The sequence below is a fragment of the Pocillopora damicornis genome, chromosome 10, assembly GCF_964200805.1.
Source record: "Pocillopora damicornis chromosome 10, jaPocDami1.2, whole genome shotgun sequence".
Taxonomy (NCBI): Eukaryota; Metazoa; Cnidaria; class Anthozoa; order Scleractinia; family Pocilloporidae; genus Pocillopora; species Pocillopora damicornis.
This window is the reverse complement of record NC_142679.1, coordinates 21435934-21459362: the sequence shown is the minus strand read 5'-3', so window position 1 is coordinate 21459362 and position 23429 is coordinate 21435934. Positions and strand designations below refer to the sequence as shown.

General features: G+C 38.4%; 3 protein-coding genes across 7 annotated transcripts; 2 read left to right on the top strand and 1 right to left on the bottom strand.

Moving 5' to 3' along the window:
• Positions 1-1233: 1233 nt before the first annotated feature.
• On the bottom strand, positions 1234-8877 carry LOC149039365 (QRFP-like peptide receptor). Of its 3 annotated transcripts, none has more exons than XM_089185443.1 (2): positions 8705-8877; positions 1234-3146 (listed from the first exon to the last, which is right to left on the bottom strand). In XM_089185443.1, the coding sequence occupies exon 2, from the start codon at positions 3099-3101 to the stop codon at positions 2169-2171; it is 933 nt and encodes a 310-aa protein (XP_089041569.1). In that variant the 5' UTR covers positions 3102-3146; positions 8705-8877; the 3' UTR covers positions 1234-2168. The 3 variants fall into 3 exon arrangements, with proteins under 3 accessions (XP_089041569.1, XP_089041570.1, XP_089041571.1); XM_089185444.1 differs by having other exon boundaries at positions 6388-8838; XM_089185445.1 differs by lacking the exon at positions 8705-8877 and adding an exon at positions 3423-3678.
• A 1889-nt stretch (positions 8878-10766) lies between these two features.
• On the top strand, positions 10767-12782 carry LOC113674777 (uncharacterized). Of its 2 annotated transcripts, XM_089185442.1 has the most exons (4): positions 10767-10863; positions 11097-11144; positions 11807-11938; positions 12571-12782. In XM_089185442.1, the coding sequence occupies exons 1-4, from the start codon at positions 10830-10832 to the stop codon at positions 12726-12728; spliced, it is 372 nt and encodes a 123-aa protein (XP_089041568.1). In that variant the 5' UTR covers positions 10767-10829; the 3' UTR covers positions 12729-12782. The 2 variants fall into 2 exon arrangements, with proteins under 2 accessions (XP_089041568.1, XP_027047077.2); XM_027191276.2 differs by lacking the exon at positions 10767-10863 and having other exon boundaries at positions 10985-11144.
• Positions 12783-13797: 1015 nt separating this feature from the next.
• On the top strand, positions 13798-18284 carry LOC113674405 (uncharacterized). Of its 2 annotated transcripts, none has more exons than XM_027190886.2 (7): positions 13798-13925; positions 14350-14421; positions 15243-15401; positions 15554-15809; positions 16188-16620; positions 16874-17198; positions 17851-18284. In XM_027190886.2, exons 2-7 carry the CDS (start codon positions 14358-14360, stop codon positions 18189-18191), a joined length of 1578 nt encoding a protein of 525 aa, XP_027046687.2. In that variant the 5' UTR covers positions 13798-13925; positions 14350-14357; the 3' UTR covers positions 18192-18284. The 2 variants fall into 2 exon arrangements, with proteins under 2 accessions (XP_027046687.2, XP_089039740.1); XM_089183614.1 differs by having other exon boundaries at positions 13801-13920.
• The last annotated feature ends 5145 nt before the right edge of the window (positions 18285-23429 follow it).

The window sequence follows — 23429 nt, the reverse complement described above, 5'->3', positions numbered from 1 at the left end:
TAGGCTTTAAGGGCATTAAAAGTGATAAAACTGTTAAGAAATCTTTTTGTCTTGAACACGCGCTTAAACTTTCGTTTATTTTTAAGGTTCAAAGTACTTGTGTTACGAGCAGGAAGAGGGTCATTGAGCTTATTCTCTTCGCTCTGAATAATTTTATTGGGTAGTTTGTCAAATAATTCTTGACGGCGATCTGAAGTTTATTTAGGCCTGATTCAGCCAATGTCTTATTGTATGAGCAAAAGGGAAAGATGATGCACATTGCTCGCTTTTGTATTCCTTCAATCTCCTTGGAAAGGTATGTGGGGAGACCGTCATGGGAGACAGGACATGCATTCTCCGTGATCGAACTAATACAAGTGCTGAAAAACTGCTCCAACTCACGGATATCAAGACCAGATCGTTTAAGTTATGTCACAGTAATAATTTATACCAATGGGGAGTTATGTGTCTATTAAACTTATCTTACGTCACTGACGTCACCAAAAATAGAAAAAGAAAAAACAAGAACCTAACAGCTGAGTGATCTCGTCATAGAGACAAATATTTATGCATTCACAGGGACTATAATTCAAGGTGATAGAGGCTAGTTTGATGACTGAAACATACACAAGCCTTTTAAAAGCCTGTAAAGAAAAGAACTGGCTATATTCAGGATTAATTTATATCGGAAACAATAGCAGAAGTAAAAAGACTTTTACATAAGAAGTGCAGTTATAAAGTAGTAGACTTTAAGATTCATTTTGTAGGCTACAAGCAGTCTGATCTGATCTTTTCGGCGAAGTCCGTCACGCGAGGAAAAAAAGAATCTGTGAAAAGAAAAATGATTTTAGTGCGCCACGGAACTCTAGAAGTGAGGTACGCAGACATCGATTTTTTTCCACTGATTTTATTCCTTTACTTGCGCGATGGACTTCGGCGAAAAGGAGGGACTGCTTGTTGTCTATTCCTCCTGAAACCTGATTGAAAACTGTGCGCGACTTGTGTAGTATTTGTAACGATCACTCGAAGTTCTTATCTTTGACATAAGCACCATCATGGCATTAACTTGTTCATAATCGGAAAGCAATGCAATACGGTTCTCTAATGTATTTACTAATATGCGCTCGTCTGGCTCAGCAAATTTAGGCAAGCGTATATATGAGAACTTAATTGTCAACCTTCTTGTCTTATATCTTAAATGTACATAATTTTTGTTGAGTTAAATTTGGTTTCAATATGAGTTATTTCTTTAACTTTCCAAATAAAATTAACTTATTTATTCGTATATTTCAGTTACATCTGTTGATAAGGGCTAAATAAGATATTATTTTCAACCGAAGTGTTACCAAAAAACTGAATGAACGCAAATTGTAACTACATTACAGTCATTTTATACAAATATTCCTTAGAGTTCAATATTGAAGCTTTGATTTCCTGTTTCATAATGAAATGGCGCATCGGTGGAGGGGAGTGGCATTTATAATAAATTGCCTTAAGGCCCGGATGTGGATTGATTCTCTAAAAGCGGGGCTATACAACTCAATTAAATACAAAGGGCTCATGAGTTCATAGCAAGGATTTCCCTGTATAAACTGATGAATAATTCATTCATTTTTCTTTTCAATATCTTTTCGTGAACTAATCTTACTTCGTTACAAAAGCTATTACCTTTCGCCACAGTCTCCCTGCCGACGGGCCACTAATTTTTTCTTGGTTAACATTTTTTTAAAACAAGTGTGAAACAAGAGAATAAATTAAAAAAATCGTGTTTCTGATAGCCTGACCTTTAAACGTTGTCCTTAGTCCGGTGAAACTCAAATTAGTCTCTTATATCTTAGTTTACTCCAATCATTTTACCCGACTCAGCGCTGTAAAGTTGAGTTCAAGTCCTCTTGCGGCCTATAAAAACTCTTTTTCGTAACATGATCAGTCTTTTCTGGAATTGCTTTGGCAAAAAATCAAAGCCTATTGTAACTTATTACGTATGGTTAGTGAGACACCGTTCTTAAAATAGCTGCGCAGTATAATTTCGAATTAAATTTAGACTCTGAAATATGTCACTGGGAGGATGCTTGTTTCAGGACGACTTCTCTTAGTTCATGAACTAAGTTTTACTCTTTCCCTTCAGGTGAAAAAACCAACTTCAATTCTTCAAGAGCCTCACGGTTTCTTCCAGTGTATCCGAAATTCTAGGCGGGTCCTACAGTTGCAGTTCGCCGCATCGAACATGGAGAAAGCAAAAGTACCTTGACACATCTCCTAAACTGTCTGCTCTGAAAACAGTAGATGATCGGATTAACAGCTGAGTTTAAAGTTACTAGGACAACGGTTGTCGTGTGAACTATGTCGCCTTGAGAGTTTAATCCATAGAAATCAAGAACATAGGCAATGAGATTGGGAAGCCAACATACTGCGCAAACAATTGTCACGGTCAAGACCATTTTCGTGACACGTTTGCGCGACTTGATGACGGCACGCTGTGATTGTTCTACCGGTTGCGAACTTGTGACCCAGAGTTTAAAAACCACTCGGCTGTAAAGAAGCGTCATAACAGACAACGGTAAAATTCCGACTACAATGAGCCATCCAAGGCTATAAGCATTCAAATACCAACCAGAGGGCCAATCCTCGAAGCAAAAATCTAAATCCTCGTTGTACTTCACCAACACATATACAGGAAGGTTCCAGAGGATTGAAAACAGCCAACAGGCAGGTATGATGAATTTGAGTTTGGCCTTTGTGATGCGTTTTTTCTCGTCGTGTGGGTACAACACCGCAAAATATCTTTCAACTGCAACAGCAATCAGTGATACCACCGAGACCACGCCCCCGGTCCATACCAAATTCCCTCCGGTTAGGAACTTGCAGAGGTAGTCCCCGGTATGCCCCATGGGGTGTTGGTACGTGTGAATTAAGATATATCGAGGGATCACAAATATAGCTACCACCATATCGGCGCAGGCGAGATTCACCAACAAATAGTTCATAGCGCTTCTCATCAGCCGGTTTCTCAGGACAACAAGACAGACCAGAGAGTTACCGACGAGGGTGATTAGCACAAGAAACGAGAAGGCCACGCGAAGGCTGATTTCCGCCGCTTCTGTGTAAGTGAAAAGCGACATGGTGTTTTTGGAACCAATACTTTGCTGAAGATGAGCAAATCAGATCTGAAAATAACAAGGAAAGAAATTGTCAACAATGTTTTTGCCTTAGTGTAAAGAATAAACATTCTACGCTAAGTAAATCATAGGTTCTAGTGAAGTTCTGTTCTATTTGGTCTGCCCAAGCTCGTCGATTCTTGGAGTAATTAACATCGAGAGAGGATAAGCCTCTCTTGTTAATAAACATTTTTCTGCTCTAACGTGTTTTCAAAGGGATCACATTGGGCCTATTCGAGGTGATCTCCTTAACAAAACCAAGAAGATTAACATGCGGAAACTTACGTGCAAACTAAGGTTCTGCGCCATCCGCTTTCTGAGTTGACAAAAAAAATGTCAACACATGAGCCAGTTAAAACAATCGATGATCTATTATTGTTTACACGAACCTTCGACCTCGTTTGTTCGAGAACAGGTTTTCACATGTTCAGTGAAGTAATCACTGTGCCGTTTTTCCTTCGATCATAACATTTGAGCAGCTACGAAAACCACTAAAATGATCGAAGATGCCTCAACTTTTTTGATAAAAGGGCAAATTTTTAGTATTCTACTAAGTGCAGGGTTTGCAAAAGCAATACTTTTCTCAAACATAAATATAATAAACGAGCTTTGTAAGGCACCGGTTTTTTGAAATATTGCCAAAGTCAACATGAATCATAGATGAAGACGTCCAAATTTTAAGTTGAAAAAAAAATTTTTAAATTCCGCTGTTGCCTGCAATCAACTGAAGACCGATGAGGTCATGGACTTGGCGGCATTATTACTCTACAATGATTATTTTTAGACGTGTTTCACATGATTTAAATTTGAACAGTCAAATAAATATTACCCGAAGAAGAATATCTTAAATGATCAGAAATGTAAGCGTCAGTTCTTAAACTATCTAAATTGAAAGTATCTTATGTAATAATTACAACCGTCCCTACCATATCGAAGTGCATATACGATTAATAATATCCTAATTCAAGACATTTCGTTGGAAACTTGGTCAAGGTTCCAAAAGGATTCACGATTTGAAAACCCTTGTATTTGAGGGCAATTACTTCGTAATCCGTAGTTTAAAGATATGTTATATCTTCAGTACTGTATCATCTTCATACGTGTATCAAATCTATCGATGTGAAAAGAATGAATCAGTGCTATCCAGCCATTTATTTTCTTTGTTTTCGTAGTTCTGTTTTTAACTTTTTTAATCTCGCAGAAAAGGGAAAAATATCCCAGCAGCATGCATGGTTGCTATAATAATCATAGCCTTGAGATCATAACAATAATCTGATATAGGACCACGGGTTGTACGCGGCAAGGCTGACCCATCATAAACAATGGGCTTTCGTTAGCCGATGGAAAGGCTACGAGCTTGTTCAGAACACTCCATCACATATCGGTGACTGAGATGCAAAGTTAATTTAACTTTTGAAGTGACGGTTAAGAATTCAGTCGGAAAACATGTTATTTCTTAGAGGCTGAATGAAAATGAAAACTAAAACGGATATATGTAAGCTTTAAACCTTGATTACTCCAAGATTGGCGTTACCTTCGTTTAATATATCTTCTGTTATTATCTATAACTGGAATATCAGTGTTTAAAACTGGATTGAAGAGGTACAAGTCATAATAGGAAATCATAAGTTGACCTGATATTGCGCCAATACTAAAGTTTTGGTTTCTTTATTTAAACGCCAGTATGTAAACATAGATAAGAAATAATTTTTTTCTTACGCAAAACTTCGAGTTTTGAATCACTAACCAAACACATTCAGCAGGTCGCAACAAAAATTGAACGCTGATTCAAGCACCTCATATTGTCCCTGAAATAGAGGACAAAACGCGCGCAAACCACAGCAATTTGTCTGCCTTTCAGAGATTAAAACCAACACAAGTGTCGGTCGAAGTAAAGTTTTCGACTCCAGGCTTTTGTAAAGTAAAAGCGTGATTCATCAAATGAAGAGTGAACGAGAGCTCCTCACAGTCTCTAAATGTAATATTTCAGTTCTTTAAAAAGCATATGTGGACAGTTGCCATTCATTTTCTAATTACAAGTACTGGTGGAAAACAAAATTCCTAACGTGCCATCCAAGATCTCGTAAAATAAATTAAGAGACCCCGTTCTTGTAAAGCTTTCATTTTCCTAGTAAAAAGACCTTCTAAAGAGCACACGTAGGATTTACCATCAATGTTCGGAACCTTTTTTTAACCTTTCACCTCCGGAAACAACTAAAAAGGCAATTTGTCCTCTTAAAATAGCGATATTTCAAAAATATAGGCGATGAGAAGAAAGAAAAATATCAAAAAGGGTATGACGTTTGATTTAGCATCAAGTACTCAGAGAAACATGCATGGTAAACAGTGTGGTTAATTGTATATTGATCTTGGAAATGAGAAGATGAGGGAAATGATATAATTAAGTTGCACGACTATCTAATGAGGGCCTCGATAGTGTTAAAAGTTAGCCGGCCAAACAATTTAGCCGTTAGGCGTAAAAATTGATACATTTTAATCGTTGGTCGTAAAAAAAAGTTAACCGTAAAAATTTTTCATTCAATCAAAAGAGAAGGAAGTTCCATTAGCCGTAAAGGCCATTACGCCATTGAGAGCCTCCATATTGCGTTTCCTATTTTGCAAAGTGTTTCCTCAATTATCAAAGAATTTCTACGTAAACATTGGCCGTAGACTATATCTTTACTTCATAGCTACGAATTGCTTTCATGAGAGGCCTCGGATATTGCAACTAAACTTCGTGTTACGTTTGGTAATGATTTTCCAGGTGATGTTAGAGATGACAATTACGTAGAGATGCTAAACGAGTCTAGTTGGATTTGGCCACTGAACAATTATACTATGCCCAAGTGTTTCGAAGTAAAGATCCCACGAACTGAGTTTTGAATAAGAAGGTCAATTTGATAAAAAAAAAAAAAAAAAAAAAAAACGACAACAACAACAAAGCAAAACAAAAACAATAAACCAAGAACCTAAGAGCAGAAAAAAAAAGACAAAGAAGATCTTCCTATTTTGTTCGATCTTTTTCCATTTGAAGTTGCCATTAGACTCCTGTAAAGCGAAAGGATTATAAATGAAGAGGAAGTAACTTCTTTCCATTTTAAAAGGCTCATTTAGAACTAACTTTTCCCGCGGCACTGAAATGTAGTTTCACACATTCGGGTGAAAAAAGCAAGGGGCTGCGGTACTTTCTCGTTTCTCATTAAAAAGACATTTTGGGAAGTGATACAATAATCAACCATTTTTAACTCACCAATGTTTTATAGTTAGTCAACTTGTCCCCAGACCGTCGCAGCTTTCCTCGAACCTTGGTGCAAACGATTCTTACGACTGCTCATCAATAAAGGCGTAATCTGGCGTACATTTACTTCTTTTCATGTCAGTCTTTCAACTTAAAAATGATCACTGAGCTCTGACCCCAATGTCGCCGAGTTACGGTACCCGCTGATCAGCGAGATGTCACGGTATTGATATTGGCTTACGACTGAACAGAAAGATACTGAACTATTGACGTCAAGACCTATTTTCAGTTCTTCCTCTCGGGTTCCCATACTAAAAAAGTGATCTAGATGTTTTTTCGTCCTTTAGCCTTCTAAACTTAGATCTGCATGTTAATCTGAATATTGTTCCTCTCTGTATCTGTCTTAAAAATGATTCATTGAAGATTTTATGGCTTTTGTCGGCGGCACTGCCGGTCGGCGGTTCTGTCTGACCAAGTAATTGGAAGTGATTAGCGAGTCGTTCAGTGTCTCTTGTATAGAAAAGAACATTCTAATTATGGATTCCATAGCATTAGATTGCAAAATGGATTTCATCTTTTTATTTTTTGATTTTCCCAAGATCAAATTCATGGTCCTCATAAGAGTTAACTGACTGTATATTTGCTCAAAAAATTTAGCACACATTTTTCAAGATTATATTTTTTAACATTTGCACGGGTTAAATTTGGTATGATCTTTCTATTTTGACGTTATTCTCATCAAATAAATATTTCGCAGCCGCGACTCTGACTCAACATATGTGGTTTCGTGATGACATTTGAATGGAAGGGAATAAAAATAATGACTACATACTACCAGTAGTTGTGGTCTAATTAATTACACGTCGTCGATATTTAACCAAAACACAAATATCGTTGTGGTTTCGAATCGACATGAAAAGCAAATAATTGCTCCACATAGCGGGCTGTGTTCATCTTCTTGAATTTGAGGACTACATTGCATTTCTATACGACAAGCTAGAACCTCTTTCTTTGCTTATTTTTGCGCTAACAGCGCTAAACGACAAATATGATATGAATAAATCTTACTCATCAGAATGGAATTTTCCGTTTCTGTCGGTATGACTCTGTTGGTGGAGGGCATATGGTCATTGATGAAGTATTTTCCGAAAAATATCTTGCAGATTTAGAGCCTTTTATGACCCAGACAACTCAATCATCAGAAATGTTAATACCACCTGTAATTTTTTCGTTGCCCTAAGCTCTCACACGATGAACTTTTTCTGATTAGAACGGAAAAACTGAGAGATTATGCGGAATCCCTTGTCTCGAAACGATGCACGAAAGTGTTCTGTAAACAACACACGCTAGGCAAAGTCTTGACCCCTATTATACTTCGTTTTAACTTTCCTTCATTATTCAATTCAGTTGGTTGATATTTTCTATTACAAATAGATGGATGCAAATTGAATTTGCATCAAATGAACAATATATTCAATACGAAGTGTAGTAAAGGTTCGGTCAAAGCTGAACTAATAAAAACTGAAAACAGTTTCCGGCAGGTTTTGGTTGGTATTATTGTCAATGAAAACTACGAGATCTCTTATTTGCTTCCAGTAAAATATTTGACATTAAGAAATTTACTTCCTTTATCGATAATTATTTACTTTGAAAGAATCGCCTTGATGTTGTTCTTAAGCACTCGCATGGCTGACTTTGTTAATTTAACTCCCTTTGAAGAAAATTGAGCATGAAAGCGAAGTCATGAATGTACGTTAAATTTCTGAGGCAACATCGATTTGTTAGCGGTATGGTCGTGTCCATTTTAAAACTGACTACCTATAACTTGATTATAACTCGTATCTTTTCTTGTTATTTTTCAATGTATATATATAAATTCATGCCACTTCGTCGTTATAGTTTAAAGCTATGAGTGATGCCAAACCTATTTAAGCTCAACGAAGTAAGAGAGAATATTGATCGGTTTAAGTAAATGAAATGTTTTTAATGAGCTCTCCAATTTCCAGATTACGTATTGTGAAAGTGTTCTTGAATACATCTGTTAAATCGGCACTCGAGCTTCTGTCGCATGTTATGGGAATTCATAATATTCGCATATCAAAATTGATAACACGCGGACTATAGAAACATTCAAGTTGAAAACAAACATATCGATTATGAAAAAAAAAATCACTCGAAAGAAAAAGAGAAGCAAAGTATTCCGAAGACAGCTGAATCTCAGAGATTCAATAGCGAATCTAAACTTTCTGTCGTCAAGCGCAATTCTCACTTACAATTTATCTTTAGTAGTGCCTTGATCTGACTCCTACAAATAAAAGTCGTTACCTACCTTCATCAGAGAGTTAGTTGGGTAAAATTTTGAGAAATTAATTGACTGAGACCCCAGAAGAATCCACTATTTACAAACAGCAGTTTCGTTCTCAACTAACGTTTGTCTTGCGTGTAAGCGGCAGCACCGAAATCATTAGAACTTTGAATATCCTGGCTGGTTAATAGAGCATTAAATTTATTCATCATCTTTATTTATTCTTGTTTCAAACCCGACGTGGTGTGAGCAGTTAAGTAAAGTGCGGATGAACGGTTCAAATAATGTTCCATCGCTTCAGTGTTAATTCATCTAGTCTCTTCTCTGACTAAATTACTTTCTGTGAATCTAAACAACTTTTTTGAGCAAACTTATCGTGGCATGGCTCATCGTGCCCAGTAACTTTCGTGTCAAAGATCCGGAAGTCTGAAAGCTATTTATTAAGCTAAAAAGTCGGGCAAAATACCAAAAGGTGCTGAATTTCAATTTTTTAAATCTATGCTTTTGTAATTAAAGTTTGGCTAATTGGAATCCGATAGCTTCAGGAATAAGAAAACCGTAATTCTGCAGATAAATGAAACCTTAGCCCAATGCATCACAAGAAACCGCTCGTAGTGTAAAATCAAAGCTTCATACAAAATTAAATCAATTGGGTTTTTTTTAAATTAGGCTTTGATATTTGATATTTGTATGCATAAAATAGCCCGTGATTTTAGAATTGATTTCTTAAAATTAATTATTTAGTTTTTTTTGCCGTGGGAATAGACACCTGAATCCTTATCCAGCAGAATTGAGACACCTTTTCCATGAGTTGACAGAGAAAGAGGATAAACTGATAAAATTTATGGGAAAGAATCCTCGATATTAGATCAGGGTCAGAAATAAATTATTTGAGCAATCAATTCTTGAGGACTAATGGTTAAAATTCTCTTCTTTTGTTTGATTCACATAACTAGAGTTATTTTTTTGTTCGAAATGTTTCTCTAACCCATGAATACAAACAATTGCCATAATTAATCTACCTCAAATGTTGACTCAGTTGTATCCATGCACTTGCTGATTCACAGGTGAAGCCTTTGCTAGCTTCGAAAAATACTTTAAATTCATCTTAAGTTAACTGGGAAAGCTTTTCAACTGAAACGGTTCTGATCAGAGTGGGTCAGGCTGCAAAGAACGTGAGTTGAATATTTATGACTGAAGAATGTTTGTGATCGCGGGAAATGCTCAGCATGCTGGTAGGAAATGTACCGAGAAGTAAATTGAACCGGCCCGCTGTTATCAACTGATTTTCGGAAAACATTAAAGAAGAGAAACTCGTTAGCTTGCGGCCCTTGGTCGAGGTACCATTTGTCATGTAATCTTACAGATAAAACTAGAAATTGTCGCTGGATTTGATTAAAAAGACATCCTAGGTTGCATCGAGTGGAAAAGGTCGTCAATATATGATTAAGAAGTTTAAACCAGAGGTTAGCATTGGGTATTTAACCAAGCGTTATTTAGCAAGACATTATAACGTGACATGTAAAACGATATGTCAAAGAAAAAAAAAAAACGAGATTCGTGATTTTTTTTTTAGAAGAGCGATAAGCTTGAATTAACGTCTGAATATTTATGTCTCCCGAGAATTATTTCGTTTCTTTCTTTCCTCAGGGGGTGGGTGGGGGGAAATTGGGCCGGTTGTATTTTTAGGTCATTTTGCATATTCTTTACCAGGGTGATGTCACCTGATTTCACGTGATACGCGATAATTCTCGTCCCGTTTGTTCATTCCTCTTATATCAGCTGTAAGACTAAGTGTTGAGGTTTAAGTGATACAAAGTTACCGAGACTTCACTTGGAAAAACTTGGTCCAATGCTCGCTAGTTTTCATACAAGCAATGATTGATTAATAGACTGGTGTACAGACATTGTGGTGCATTATTTCCCCAAAGCAATAATAACAACTGCGATGACCACAACTAAATCCTGGATATTTCTTCATTTCAGTAACGATCATTAGCAACCAATTAAGGAACTGGTGTATTATAGCTATCGTACCCGCTGTTCTCGGGTAACTTGTCAAGGCTACTGTCACGAAATGTCATGAAATGTCAGCCGACCGATTAGCTGTAGAGGCAGAAATTAGAGGGTAGTTTAGCCTTCCGATTTAATGTCTTTTAGAATCAGTGTTGCTCCGAATTGCGGTTAATAGTTGTTAATTAGAAGTTTCAAGTTATGCTTTCATCCTACGACGGTTAAAACCGCCGTGAAAAATTTGCCTGAGGGAAAAAAAGTTACCAATATAATTAGAATCACCCTGAAATGTTCAATAAATCATATTTCATGCATTTCATTAGCCTTGATTGTTCCATTGTTCACTGAAGATTGAACAACACAACAGTTGACTAATTTGACTTCATTGTTATTATGTCCTCAGTCTGCCTCGTTCAGTATGCGGTGTTAGTAAATCTTATTGTGTTATGCGGTAAGTCTCTCTAGATTTAGTTTGTCGTAAAGTAACTTGCTTCAAAGAGGAATTGAAGGCGACATTTGTTGTTGAAAGTTTTTCCTTTGTAGTACCTGTAAGGCCGGTGAAATTTTGATTGAAAAGCAGACTACCTCGAATGTATGGATGAGTTTTCTGGCACAGTCACTAAGTCTTCTAAGGATCGATTACCCGAATAGAGAAGAACAGTATTTTCCATCAGTTTGTGATAATATAACAACAAAAAGAAATATCGAAATTAAATATACCAGCAGACATAGGTCTTAGTTGAATTACATGAAGTGCAAGGCTCGTGAGACACAAATCCAGCACTGAGGGAGCCAGATAAACAATAGATTTCCTTTTACTTTAAACAAACTCATCGCAGTGGAACTTACGGTCAGGGACTGTTTAAAATCAATTTTACAATTAAGAAAATTTTCCTTTTCTAATCAGAATTATTATGGTTGGTCGCCCTCATTGAACGTGCCTCTCTGCCACTCAGAAAGTAGCTTCTTGTTTATTTACATCTATGTTCTACTCCTTCCTAGTGGGAGGGCGATATGACTCTCACATTAAAATCTCTCAAACAGAGGCAGTTGTACAGCGCTTTCTTTTCCCTTTTTCCTTAAAGTCCATTTTTATGTTATTGATATCAACAGCGGCGACACTTAACACAGCTACTACTGAACAGTCTTTTTCCCAGAAAGACCACGCCCAAACACAGGGAAAGTCAAAGGTCCTTCCACCGCGAACACTACCGGGAGATATAAATCACGCGGGGGCGAAAATAGGTCAGGAGTTTTATATCAATGTAATCTCTAATATTGTTAGAATCGAGTTAGAATTGAATTTTTTTTACAAAAGCTTCTTCCTTTGCAACAAATGGTAATATAATGTGGCTTACAGCATGTGACGAGTTATGTATTTTGACCTTGCTTATTCCAGACGTTCAGTTGGTAAAGAAATAGTAAACGGCGCGATATTACGTAGCAGCAGAGCGAAAACGCGAGGGAGGCCCTCCCTCATTTTCACATTTACATTACCCACTCCTCCAAGGCAGCAAAATTGTCACTCCGATTATTTTCTTGATCAGTTACGACCTTTTCCGTCTCCCTTCGGCCAAAATCCCTCAGCACTACCAATAACAGAAGGACTTTTGTTAGATGCTTAATGGAAAAGTTGAGCCGGAACAATGGACGATTTGTTGATACGGGTTTGGGTCAGGTCGCGACTCGACTCAGACCTCCCTCGTCTTTTCACTCCCCCGCTATTATGGTTAACTTTGACCTAATCACAGGGTGCAATATGCAGAAAGCAAGACGAGTGAAGACTGGCAGACTTGCAAAACTCCACCTAAGGACTGCATGAATTCATTTTAATAATTACATCTTTTCGTTTCTTTTATTTGCTATTTCTATATTAGGAAATGTGTGTACGGGAGTTCCTGATGGTGACTACGCCGACATACATAACCCGTATGGTTATATCACCTGCGAAGGAGGTCAGACAATCCGTAAAAACTGTCCACCAGGGAAGATGTGGGATACAGAGACGAAAAGCTGCGTTATGCAACTGAAGTGATCGTTTGCTAATTAAGATAATTTTGTTTTTTCATGAATAAAGTCAATGATCTGATCGTTTGCAACCTGTTTGTCGGTCACAAGTATCGTTTCCCTTTTCGGAAAATTCCATTGAGTTTGAGTGAAATTTTCAAAGATAAATCAACTGGAATTGTAAGGCTTTTACAATTCTGAACAGCTTTTTAAATGATTACTGACATGGGAATAATGAAAGATCTAAAGAAGAAAAAAATCATCAACTTTTTTTACTCCGTTAGATCTGAAGAATTTTCGCTAACTAGGGGCGAATCTTAGAATTTTGGGTAGAAATGTCCAAAATTACTTCTCTTCCCGTCTTCCTTCAATTCTTACGACAATTAATGTCTCCAGGTCCGAAAAACCCAAAACAAAACCGTTCCACAAACATTTCCTAAAAACCCATACGTTCAGTTTACTAAGAAACTATGTAAAACTATAAATGTGCTGAAGTATTGGGTACACACAAAAATAACCCTCTCATCGCATGAAATTACGTAACTGTGAGGTTTGACCCTCTTGGGGACGCAGAATTTTTCACTTTCTCCCAGGCTCATGACAAGAAGAGTAAACATCATTCAAATATTGAAATCCAAATCGAGTCTCGCTTTTTTTTTTTCCAAATTAGGTCCAAACTCACCTGCCACGGAAGAAGACCGCGTAAAATCGTCCTTATGCAACATCGTCCTCTTTTTCTTTTCCTTTAGCAAGAAAAAAACATGATTATACCACCAAATGATTATTTAAGATGAAGCGAGTATAAAAACACCAACTCTATTTTGCAAAGTCAGCTTTGAAAGCCACACCACGCCCTTTAAATACAACACCAGTTGTTTAGTGGCCTGACGAGACAATGAGAATCATGATCATGATTTAGTACTTTTATCTCTCATTTTATATTCCTTTATTTTTTTACGAAATTGCCTTCTTTTAGAATCTTTCAGTTGATGCGCTAAAATTGCATCTTTAGAATATTTTTATAGCTAGGTATAATTGATCCTTTTCGAAAATATCTGTTTTCATTAAATTTTCAAAGCATTACCTCAGTTAATGTTGCCCATGTCAGTCACTTTTAGTTTCATTAGGATGCATTACAAAGGAGTACGCCAAAATAATCAGTTTTCATCGAGAAATATCCAAGAACAGAAAAGAACCTCAGCTTTGCCAAGCTGAAGAAGGTAAGGTAAGTTAGCCTGAAATATCTTTTTCTTTTAAATGACTGGTAATTCAATTTATGGTAGCATTATATCCTCGAATTGACATGTTAGGATCATTAGCATAGTGAAAATCAGTCTTGATTGTTTCGTTCCCTTCGGGTCAGATTCTCGTGAGTCCTTGGCCTCTGCGAACAATGTCTTATGCCTGAGGCAAACTTGGGGCTTGTACACGATAGGGTCTTTCACTTCTAAAAGGATAAAGAGCCCATAAGTTAAAAATTACTACGAACGAACCCAACTCAGCGTAATTAACAAAAATGAAATGAAAATTTTACTGATTTCACAACCAGTCAATGCCTAAACACAAGAGTTTATATTCGCTTGCTACACATTATAGACTCGAAATTCTTGTCGAGGCTATACGCGTTGATCTCTTTTCTTGTTTCAAAGCTGTCTCGATGCAGATCAAAGATGCGCAGGTCATATTGCTCGTCCTGTTGGACTGGTTTGTTCAAAACAACGGTGGGTACATCTACATGTCAAGTGAAGATCAGTGAAGGCTTAGATATTTTTGATTTGACAACTGACGTAACACTAGACGCTGATAGAATAGACTGACTGATTTTTGACAATTAGTGAAGTCCAGATTGATAGATTCGGGGTTCTTAAGCTGGTTAGGTCCTTGTATTATGTCTTGTAGCAGAGCAAAATATTTACCACTCCCTCCCCCCTGCCCTTTCCAGCCATATGTGTATCAGTAAAATAAGACGTCAACTGAAATGCTGGGGATTGAAAAGCAACGAGGTGACAAATTTTCTGGAAGGGGGTAACAATACTGGGACGTTGCTTTATGTTGAAACAGGATCATGGTGTGACTGTCACGTGAGTCAGTCTCGTATGCCGGCTGAGATTTTACAAACGTATGTCTACTTTTATCTCAAGTAAAAACACCTCGGGGGCAGATAGATGAAACTAGGATTAAGTTGAGGAAGGTTGAGCAGATAAACATACTTGGCAACGAACAGATTTACTATTAAATTGTGGAGGAGTTCCCGACGAAAAGTTTAATTACCGCCTGATCTGTTACCAGCCAGAAAGGAACTACTCAAATAATCCGCAAGTTTTTCTTCTTTCTCTGCTGGGAAATCTACTCTGAAAAAGTGACTTCAAAATTTTCTTTTGTAAAATATTCAGTATCAGAACAAAGAACTGTTAAGAAAGCCTTTCTTTCGATTTCCAGGAGTAATACAATATATTGAACCTTCCTACAAATAAACAAATGAAGTGCTCTCTCCATTTGCAGATCAAAATGCAATAAATTAATGTCATTTCATTTTCGACAGTTGGTAAGCATCTTCTTGTGGCGTACTGGGGACAAAACAGCTCAGGAAACGACTTTCCAAATAATCATGAGAAAGAACTGAAAGATGTCTGCGCCAAACGGAAGTACGACATTATTGTGATTGGATTTGTGGTGACTTTCTTTGGAAAAAATAACAAAGGTACGTGAAAAATCATGAACGACAAAAAGGGAAAAACTAATATACTCGTGCGGTCACCTTGTGTTAGCGTCACGAGGACAATCTGTGGTAACTTGCGTGACATACGCGTACATAATAAGCTACTGATTTAGATTTAAAACTTTTCAACACAGATGAGATGCCGGAGGTGAATTTTTCTGGTCACTGTTGGGAACCTGCATCACCGCAACTCCCAAACCTTTATAGGTGTCCCAACATCGAAGAGGGCATCAAAGCTTGTCAGCAGATGGGGAAGAAAGTTTTAATATCGCTTGGAGGAGCAACAGGCAAAAATGACCTGACAGATGAGAAAGCAAAAGTGCTGGCTAAAAATCTCTGGGATCTGTTCCTTGGAGGAAAGGAAAGATCCGACATCAGGCCATTTGGAAGGTGAAATAACATTACTTCGAACAGGGAATCATGATCTATTGTTAGCCATAAAGGATGGGGGGGGGGAGGGGGGGGAGGGGGGGAAGTTTGGTGGGAGGATTCTGGTTGTGTAACTGAAAAACTCACCAGGGCCCCCCGGCTCTGTAATATTCTTATGCCTCTCTTTGCCCCTCCCTCCCTCCCCACCTCTTATTGGCTGTTAATTGGCAGTCGATTTTTTTTAGTCCTCCTCTTTAAACTCTGCTGCGACGACTGTTTCCCCTTCCGTCCCCTGTTCCTCTAAAAAGAACTCTCCGCTTCCCTTCCCCCCCCCCCTCCCCAACTCCAGACGATGAAAATAAATGGTTGTCCCTAATTTTAGTAATGTTTCTTCCAAAGTGCAATTCTCGACGGTATCGACCTGGACATCGAGGACGCCAAGTCAGAAGGCTATGCTCAGCTGGTAAAAAGTCTTCGAGATCTGGAGGACGGCTCGAAAAAGTATCTGATTACTGGTGCTCCTCAGTGTGTATATCCTGATGCATCTCTCGGCCCCTCCGAGGGTACTGCCCTGACTGACCAGGGAGCCCAGTTTGATCACGTCCACGTGCAGTTCTATAACAACTTCTGCCACACTGGCGACCAAGCACAATTCTATCCAACTATGGACAAGTGGCTTCAGTTTGCATTCGAAGCTACCCGAGGAATGATACTGAAGAGAACTGCGGAGGTTTTCGGGCCCAAGATATTCGTGGGGATGCCGTCTCACCCAGGGGGTTCAGGAGATCCCAAGTATTACCGGACCCCTCAGGAGGTGGCCGCGATCTATGAGGTGATTTGTTCTGAGCTTTAACCAAACAAAAATCACGCAGGGAAGAAAGGATCCTGACGTATTCTTTGAAACCTCGCTTCAAAATTTTACTTCGCACACAAAGTTTTTTCCTTGATCCACAGAAACAAAAATGTCAAACTCCAATCCAGTCTTACTAAGGGCCTCACTTGTTCATTGTCCGATTTCTTGTCATCAAATTCTACAAAGGAAAATCCTTTTTCCCATTCATTTTAAAAATTTTTTTTCTACACAGAAACTAAAGGATAGGCCAAACTTTGGCGGGTTCATGCTATGGGATGCTTCTTGGGATCAGCAAAATGTCATTCAAGGAAAAGTCTATAGCGACCACATTGCGGACATTATCAGCGAGAGCGGCAACTCGGGGAAACCGACAGGAGTCCCAACCACAGCTACACCTGGGTACACCCCAACATCGGGTGGATCGATTACCCCTGGGGGAACTTTACCTCCGACAACTCCTGGTGGGTCTCCACCTCCGACAGCCGGAGGTTCTACGCCTTCTACCTTACCCGTTGTTCCTACGTCTCCACCATCCCCAGGGGGAGGTGATGGTCTTGGTATGTGGGATTTTTTTTTGTGCCAGTTGTTTGTATGTGCTATGAAAAGCAGATCAGAAAAAATGTTGTGAGAAATTTAGAACACATAATTCCAAAGGGATGGAATGCAATCGAGAGATGCTGAGAACGACTTGGTTTTATCTGTGACAAAATTTACAATGCAGTGTGCAATTAGTGTTTAAAAGGTTGTCTGAGCAATTTGTTATTGAACCATCTATCACGGAGTCGATATCGAGAGAGGCAACCGACCAGCTTGCAACATTTGAGATAGATCGCTCGTAGACTTGAATCAAAAGATTTTAGTCTCGGTAGAAGCTGTTATGCTGTTGATTTTCAGCCATATAATCAACGAAATTTAGGTAAGGGAATATAAGGAGACAGAGTGCATTTTGAAAGCTAACGTCTCTACAAGGCTGAAAACCTCAGCTTTATGTCGGAGGAAAGAGTGCACATACTACATTGCAAGGCTCGAAACTTCAGCTCTAAAAATTCCCGATCGTGGTTCATTATTGGTTAAACAACTTGTAGTTGATCATAAACTCCCTTTTTACAAAAAATATTGTGAAACGCATATTGTCAAGAGATTTTTAGAAAGTCTTGCGATTCATTCTGAAACAAATCTATTATTTTCCCACATTTTATTATTTTTAAGATTTTTGCAAAGGAAAAGAAGATGGGGACTACAGAGATCCGGATAATCCCTCGGGATACATATCGTGTTCCGGCGGAGTGACCCACAAGAGAAAGTGTCCCCAAGGGCTCGTTTGGAATGAAGAGGGAAAGTACTGTGATTGGCCAAAGAAACTTAAATCGAACACAAGGGGGAACCAACGTCCTTTCTATTTCAAGGCTCTGAAGCACCCAGCAAACGTGATTCAAGTCTTGAAGAAGCGAACGAACGAAGGAAGAGTCGGACGCGGAAGGAAATTGAACGAATGGAAGAACACAAGAAATACTGATGAATCAGTCACGGAAAGAACTGATAACAATTAAAAGGACTCAAAGTATCTCCTCCTGAAATAAATCATGTTTACTCGATTCAATTAAATTTTAATATATCCAAAGTAAAAAATCGCATCAAAGTAAGAACGTCTTATGGATCCCTTTATTGATTAACGCCTCTCTTCCAATTTGCTTCGCGAAAACAAACCTTTATCGCCCTTTGCACTGTCAAATATTGCAATAACATTGTAATTAGTAACGGAGGCTGTCAGTTAATTAGTTCTCCTGCGACGTAAGTTGTTTTCGCGGACCTATTTCACATAGATGGAGTGTTATGAAAAACTGATACAACTTCATGTTCTACTTTATTGAGTAAAGGCAATGGAAAAGAGGTTGCTTCTCTCAGTTAAGCTCTACGAGGAAAATAATCAGCTTAACGCTGAACGCGTTTGTGCAATTTTTTCTTAAGACAACAAAAACGTGATGTCTTACAGAACTTCTGTGAGTAATACGGAGGCTTGGGACCAATTTAAGCAAATGTTCAGTTTTCTATGGGATAAGTTTGATATGAAAACAATTTGTATCGCGACTATCTGTTGCGAATGAAAGGACGGCCAGATAATGATATCAGGTTGTGTTACATGGTTTGCCTTTTTACGAATTCGGTGGAGGATACCTGCCGGCGTGTTTGACAAGTGAACTTGATGTCATCGACGTTCACCACAAGACTCAAGGAGGGAGTTAACCCTCAATCAGTCTAAACAGGTTACTGTAAATAACTCTATTTTGCAACTGTCCAAAACACGTGAACCTCAGCCGATGGAAACTGTGTCACCAGCAGCATCGATTCAACTACTTCTGGTGCCACTACAACCTATCATTTACATAGCAACTCCTATAAACAGAGAATTGCGCCCTAACATGTATTTCTAAGGCGATATTCACTTAATTTATTTAAAAATTGCTTTAAATAATCAAAATACATTACTCTATGCAATGAATTACCTACTTTTTGACACGAGAAGGAGAGACTCCTGAAGATCGCGACATCAACGAACGATTGGCCGCTTTTAAGATTAACTTTCATCTTATCTCTCTACAGTGCATTTTCCCTCCATGTTCCGCACTTGAGACAATTTTTATATTAGCATCTTTCCCAACTAAACAATAGAGCATTGAATTCGCTGCAGTTCTCTGCTATAACTCAAAGTTAATTGGTATGCCCTTAAATCGTGTTAACCGCTGATTTGAGCTGATTGAATCTGATTTTAAAATCATCTGACCTGAATTTTTATTCAATTGAGGTTTAATTCAACGTTTGCAATCCTGCAGAATTTATGGGGAAGTCTACCAGAAACATTACTGCTAATTTATCCAAACTTCTCATTAGCATTTTAAGATGTTTGTTGTAATTAGTACCATGATAAAGGTGACTGGGCTTCTCGCGGATTCCTTTGATTTCATAAATGGCGTAACCTTCTTTGAGAGTGTCATGTTGCTAGGCGTAGCTTGGTCATGAAAATTATCACTACCTAAGTTAGCGGTATTTCGCAAGGTACAAATTAAATTGACGCTTCCTGTTGAAGTTCAAAAGATTCCGTCTATCTCTCCCTGCCTATATATGAGCTGCATCGCTAACAGCTCCACTCACTAAGAACCCCACTCAACGAAAGAGCTTAGCAGTGAATTTGCAGCAGTTCTCTGTCATAACCACACGTCAATTGGTATGCCTCTCAATCGCTGATTTGACCTAATTGAATTTTTATTCAATTAAGGTTTAATTCAATGTTTAAAATTTCTTAGAAATTATAGGGTGCAGAAGTTTAAAAAACAATACTGCTAATTGATTAAAAATCTAATCTGTTCAATCTCATTAGCCGCTTAAGATTTTTATCTAATTAGTACTCTAATAAATATGACTGGGCTTCTCAGCGGATTCCTTTGATTTCATAAAGGGTGTAAACTCCTTTGAGGGTGTCATGTTGCTAGGCGTACCTTGGAAATAGAGAATATTACTTCTGAAAGTTATAAGTATTTCGCAAGGAACACAAATGACGCTTCCTGTTCTAATTGCGGCTCAAAAGATTCCGTCTATCCCTCCATGCCTATATAAGAGCTGCATCACTAACAGTCGGTTGCAGACAGAAGTCCATTGCCACAGATTTCATCAACAGATCGAAGTGAAGGGAACATGAAGGTACTGAAGAGAATCAGTAAGCATTTTAAGAAGAAGCCGAAGATTTCAACCGAAAAAATGACACCAGAGGAGAGAAGAGACAGTGACAGTGCCGTGGTTCAGCATTCGCTTGAGAGCAGGCGTCGATCAAGTGAAACTAATGTCCTGGATCTGCGAAGACAGGAACATCTGGAGAAAATGAAAGAACTTTCCGAACGAAAGGCAGCAAGAAGCAGATGCCAAACCATGTCATGTAACAGTTACTTCACGATGGACCGAGAAAGTGACAGTATCTTCTTGAAGGATCCGCGCCTGACTGAAAACGCAAAGAAGCTGACAGCGGAACAGAGGCAGGCCTTAGAATTGGACATCTTCAAGCCGTTGGATTTCTACGAGATTTTGTTCAACAGAATGAAAGCAAAAGATGACGGCGAAGCTTCGGAAGAAGAGCAAAAAACTGAAAGCACAGAGTAGTCTATTTTGATTGTGCAAAGAAAGCCGACATAACACTGGTGGATATCACAGACAGTAAAAACACGTATACCAGAAACTGTGGTTTAAAAAATTTCATGTGGAAGGTCGATCAATTAAACAACATACCATATTTCTCAATGACTGACCGCTATTTAGCCTGTTACAGAAATGCGGGGTTCTAATATGCAAGTTTTTACTGTATGATGACAAAATTCTCTGTGTTATATTTCTGTCTGACTCGGTTCGAAGTATGCGCCGCGAATGAGGAGTCCATTTTCGAACTGTACTTGAGATGGTTTGATGATACGAGAACTATGTAACTGTATCTTTCAATGATGAATCAATAAAATTTGGCCTTGCATTTTTTGTTTCATCAGTTGTGTTTTAACAAGTGAACCTGTGCAATATCAAACTGTAATATACGAAGACGATAGCATGAAGGCAAGCAATAATTCGCAGCGTCCTTGAAAGTAGATCTTTGAAACCTTTGTTTCGCAAAATCCCAGAAAAATGCATTAATGCTAATAACGCGCTTGCCTGAGACAGTCCGTGTGTGTAAAGTAGTTGCCTCTTTCAGCCATTGAGTTTGTAAATGAGGTGCAAAATGAACAGGGCGAACATTCAATGGGGCGAAACGAACGAGTCTCAAAGTAAACGGGGAAAAAAGTGAACATGAAGGGAGAAACGAGAAGCGAAGTGAACGTAAAAGAAAGAAAACGAGAGAAACAGTAAACGTGAAGCTAAGAAAACGGCACGTGAGGTGAACGTAACAAAGGTAAACGGAGGAAAAGAGAACGTGAGGCGAGCTCACGAGAAGCGAAATGAACGTGACGGAAAATAAACGGGGCAAAACGTGAACGTGAAGGCGAGCAAATGGGGCGCGAAGTGAACGTGACGCAAAGCAAAAGGGAGGAAAAAGAAACGTGAAGCCAAGCAAACGGGAAGAAAAGTGAACGTGATGGAAAATAAACGTGTTGCGAGGTAAAAAGATGCGAAGTGACGCAACGTAAACGGGGTCGCGGTAAACGTGACGCAAAGTAAACATGATCCGAAGCGAAATGTGACTTTAAACGGAATGCAAAGTACACTTGACGTGAAGTAAACGGGAGGCGAAGTAAACGTGATTTTAAGTAAATGAGGGACGAAGTAAACGTGACGCGACATAAATGGGGAATGACTAGAACAGCGGCAAATAGTTTTTCTCGTGCTACAGTAATTTTCTGGAGTTTCACTTACGAGTTACTAAGTGAAGTGGAAGTGACGCAACGTAAACGGGGTCGCGGTAAACGTGACGCAAAGTAAACATGATCCGAAGCGAAATGTGACTTTAAACGGAATGCAAAGTACACTTGACGTGAAGTAAACGGGAGGCGAAGTAAACGTGATTTTAAGTAAATGAGGGACGAAGTAAACGTGACGCGACATAAATGGGGAATGACTAGAACAGCGGCAAATAGTTTTTCTCGTGCTACAGTAATTTTCTGGAGTTTCACTTACGATTTACTAATGGCTCATGATTGTGTTCAATTTTGTTTATTTTGTTTTTATTTGATTCGTGACAGTGATGTCGATTGCGACGAGAGGGCGGCCACAAACAAACGTCCTAATGGAAATACAAAAACGTCATTATCTTCAACAGATGAGAGCTCCACTGCTAAAATATCTCTCAGGAATCAGATTATGGCCTTAACATACTCTTTCTAAGTCAGATGTAGCTTCAGATTTATTTTCATTTTGTTATTCCTAATCTACGTCACTGTTTTCTTCTTATTTTTGACCCAACCGTGCATGAAACCGGCATTGCGAAAATCATTTATTTAATAACTAAGCTCAAACTAGAGAGGGCTTTCATGTGGAACCCATGTTCCAAGATCTGATCTAGGAGCACAAAATAAGTCTCTGTGCAAACAGAACAACGTCTGTTTCGTTTTTTAGGACTCATAAACTGTAGCACAGATCAAAAGCACCTTAGGGTCGGGAATACTATTGGCTTAGGCATGTTACAATGGACACAAGCTCTACGCAAACGACTTTGGTTCCAACAGTTAGTTTCCCCTTGGAGAAAGCTCGAGAAAATGGCAAAAGGATTGAAATTTAAAAAAAAAAGCCTTTGTCCTGACAAATGCAAATATTTCCTCTTGATTGAAAAAGCGAATGACATAAACGTAAATAACAAACAAGACGAAAAAAACGCTGATGATGCCGAAAAAGTCTTATGAATTATATTATAATTATATTATATATTAACAACACCACCTGGTACATTTTTCATATTTCGATCAGATATTCTCTGAAAGAAGGAGACCGTGTTGATTCGTGATTTATAACCAGCCTTGAATGAAAATGTTCTCGTCAGAAACTACGCCTTTTTAATTCGATTTCATTTTATAATACAGATTTCCCTCAGATCTGTTGACAAATTATCTGAACAATTTTTATTTTCTCAGACCAGTTATGAGTCTTTCTGATCAAAGTTCGAATGATTTTTTTTTCTTTGTCAGTTTTCAAATCAAGCTAAGGGCTGAGGCTTTCCCAGGCGCATGTTTTCATCATTGGTTAGGCACATAGTCACGATTGTTCATCTACCGTGGTCAACATCGATTCTGTCCCTGAAAAGACACCGTCTTTGGATATGACGG

What these genes read in the sequence shown, in the direction of transcription:
- LOC149039365 (XM_089185443.1), bottom strand. Translation starts at nt 3,101, where the DNA reads ATGTCGCTTTTCACTTACACAGAAGCGGCGGAAATCAGCCTTCGCGTG.
- LOC113674777 (XM_089185442.1), top strand. Translation starts at nt 10,830, where the DNA reads ATGTCTTTTAGAATCAGTGTTGCTCCGAATTGCG. An exon ending in AAATCTTATTGTGTTATGCG is followed by an intron (nt 11,145 to 11,806) that starts GTAAGTCTCTCT and finishes TGATATCAACAG; the next exon opens with CGGCGACACTTAACACAGCT. An exon ending in TCACGCGGGGGCGAAAATAG is followed by an intron (nt 11,939 to 12,570) that starts GTCAGGAGTTTT and finishes TTTCTATATTAG; the next exon opens with GAAATGTGTGTACGGGAGTT.
- LOC113674405 (XM_027190886.2), top strand. Translation starts at nt 14,358, where the DNA reads ATGCAGATCAAAGATGCGCAGGTCATATTGCTCGTCCTGTTGGACTGG. An exon ending in GACATCAGGCCATTTGGAAG is followed by an intron (nt 15,810 to 16,187) that starts GTGAAATAACAT and finishes TTTCTTCCAAAG; the next exon opens with TGCAATTCTCGACGGTATCG. An exon ending in AGGTGGCCGCGATCTATGAG is followed by an intron (nt 16,621 to 16,873) that starts GTGATTTGTTCT and finishes TTTTCTACACAG; the next exon opens with AAACTAAAGGATAGGCCAAA.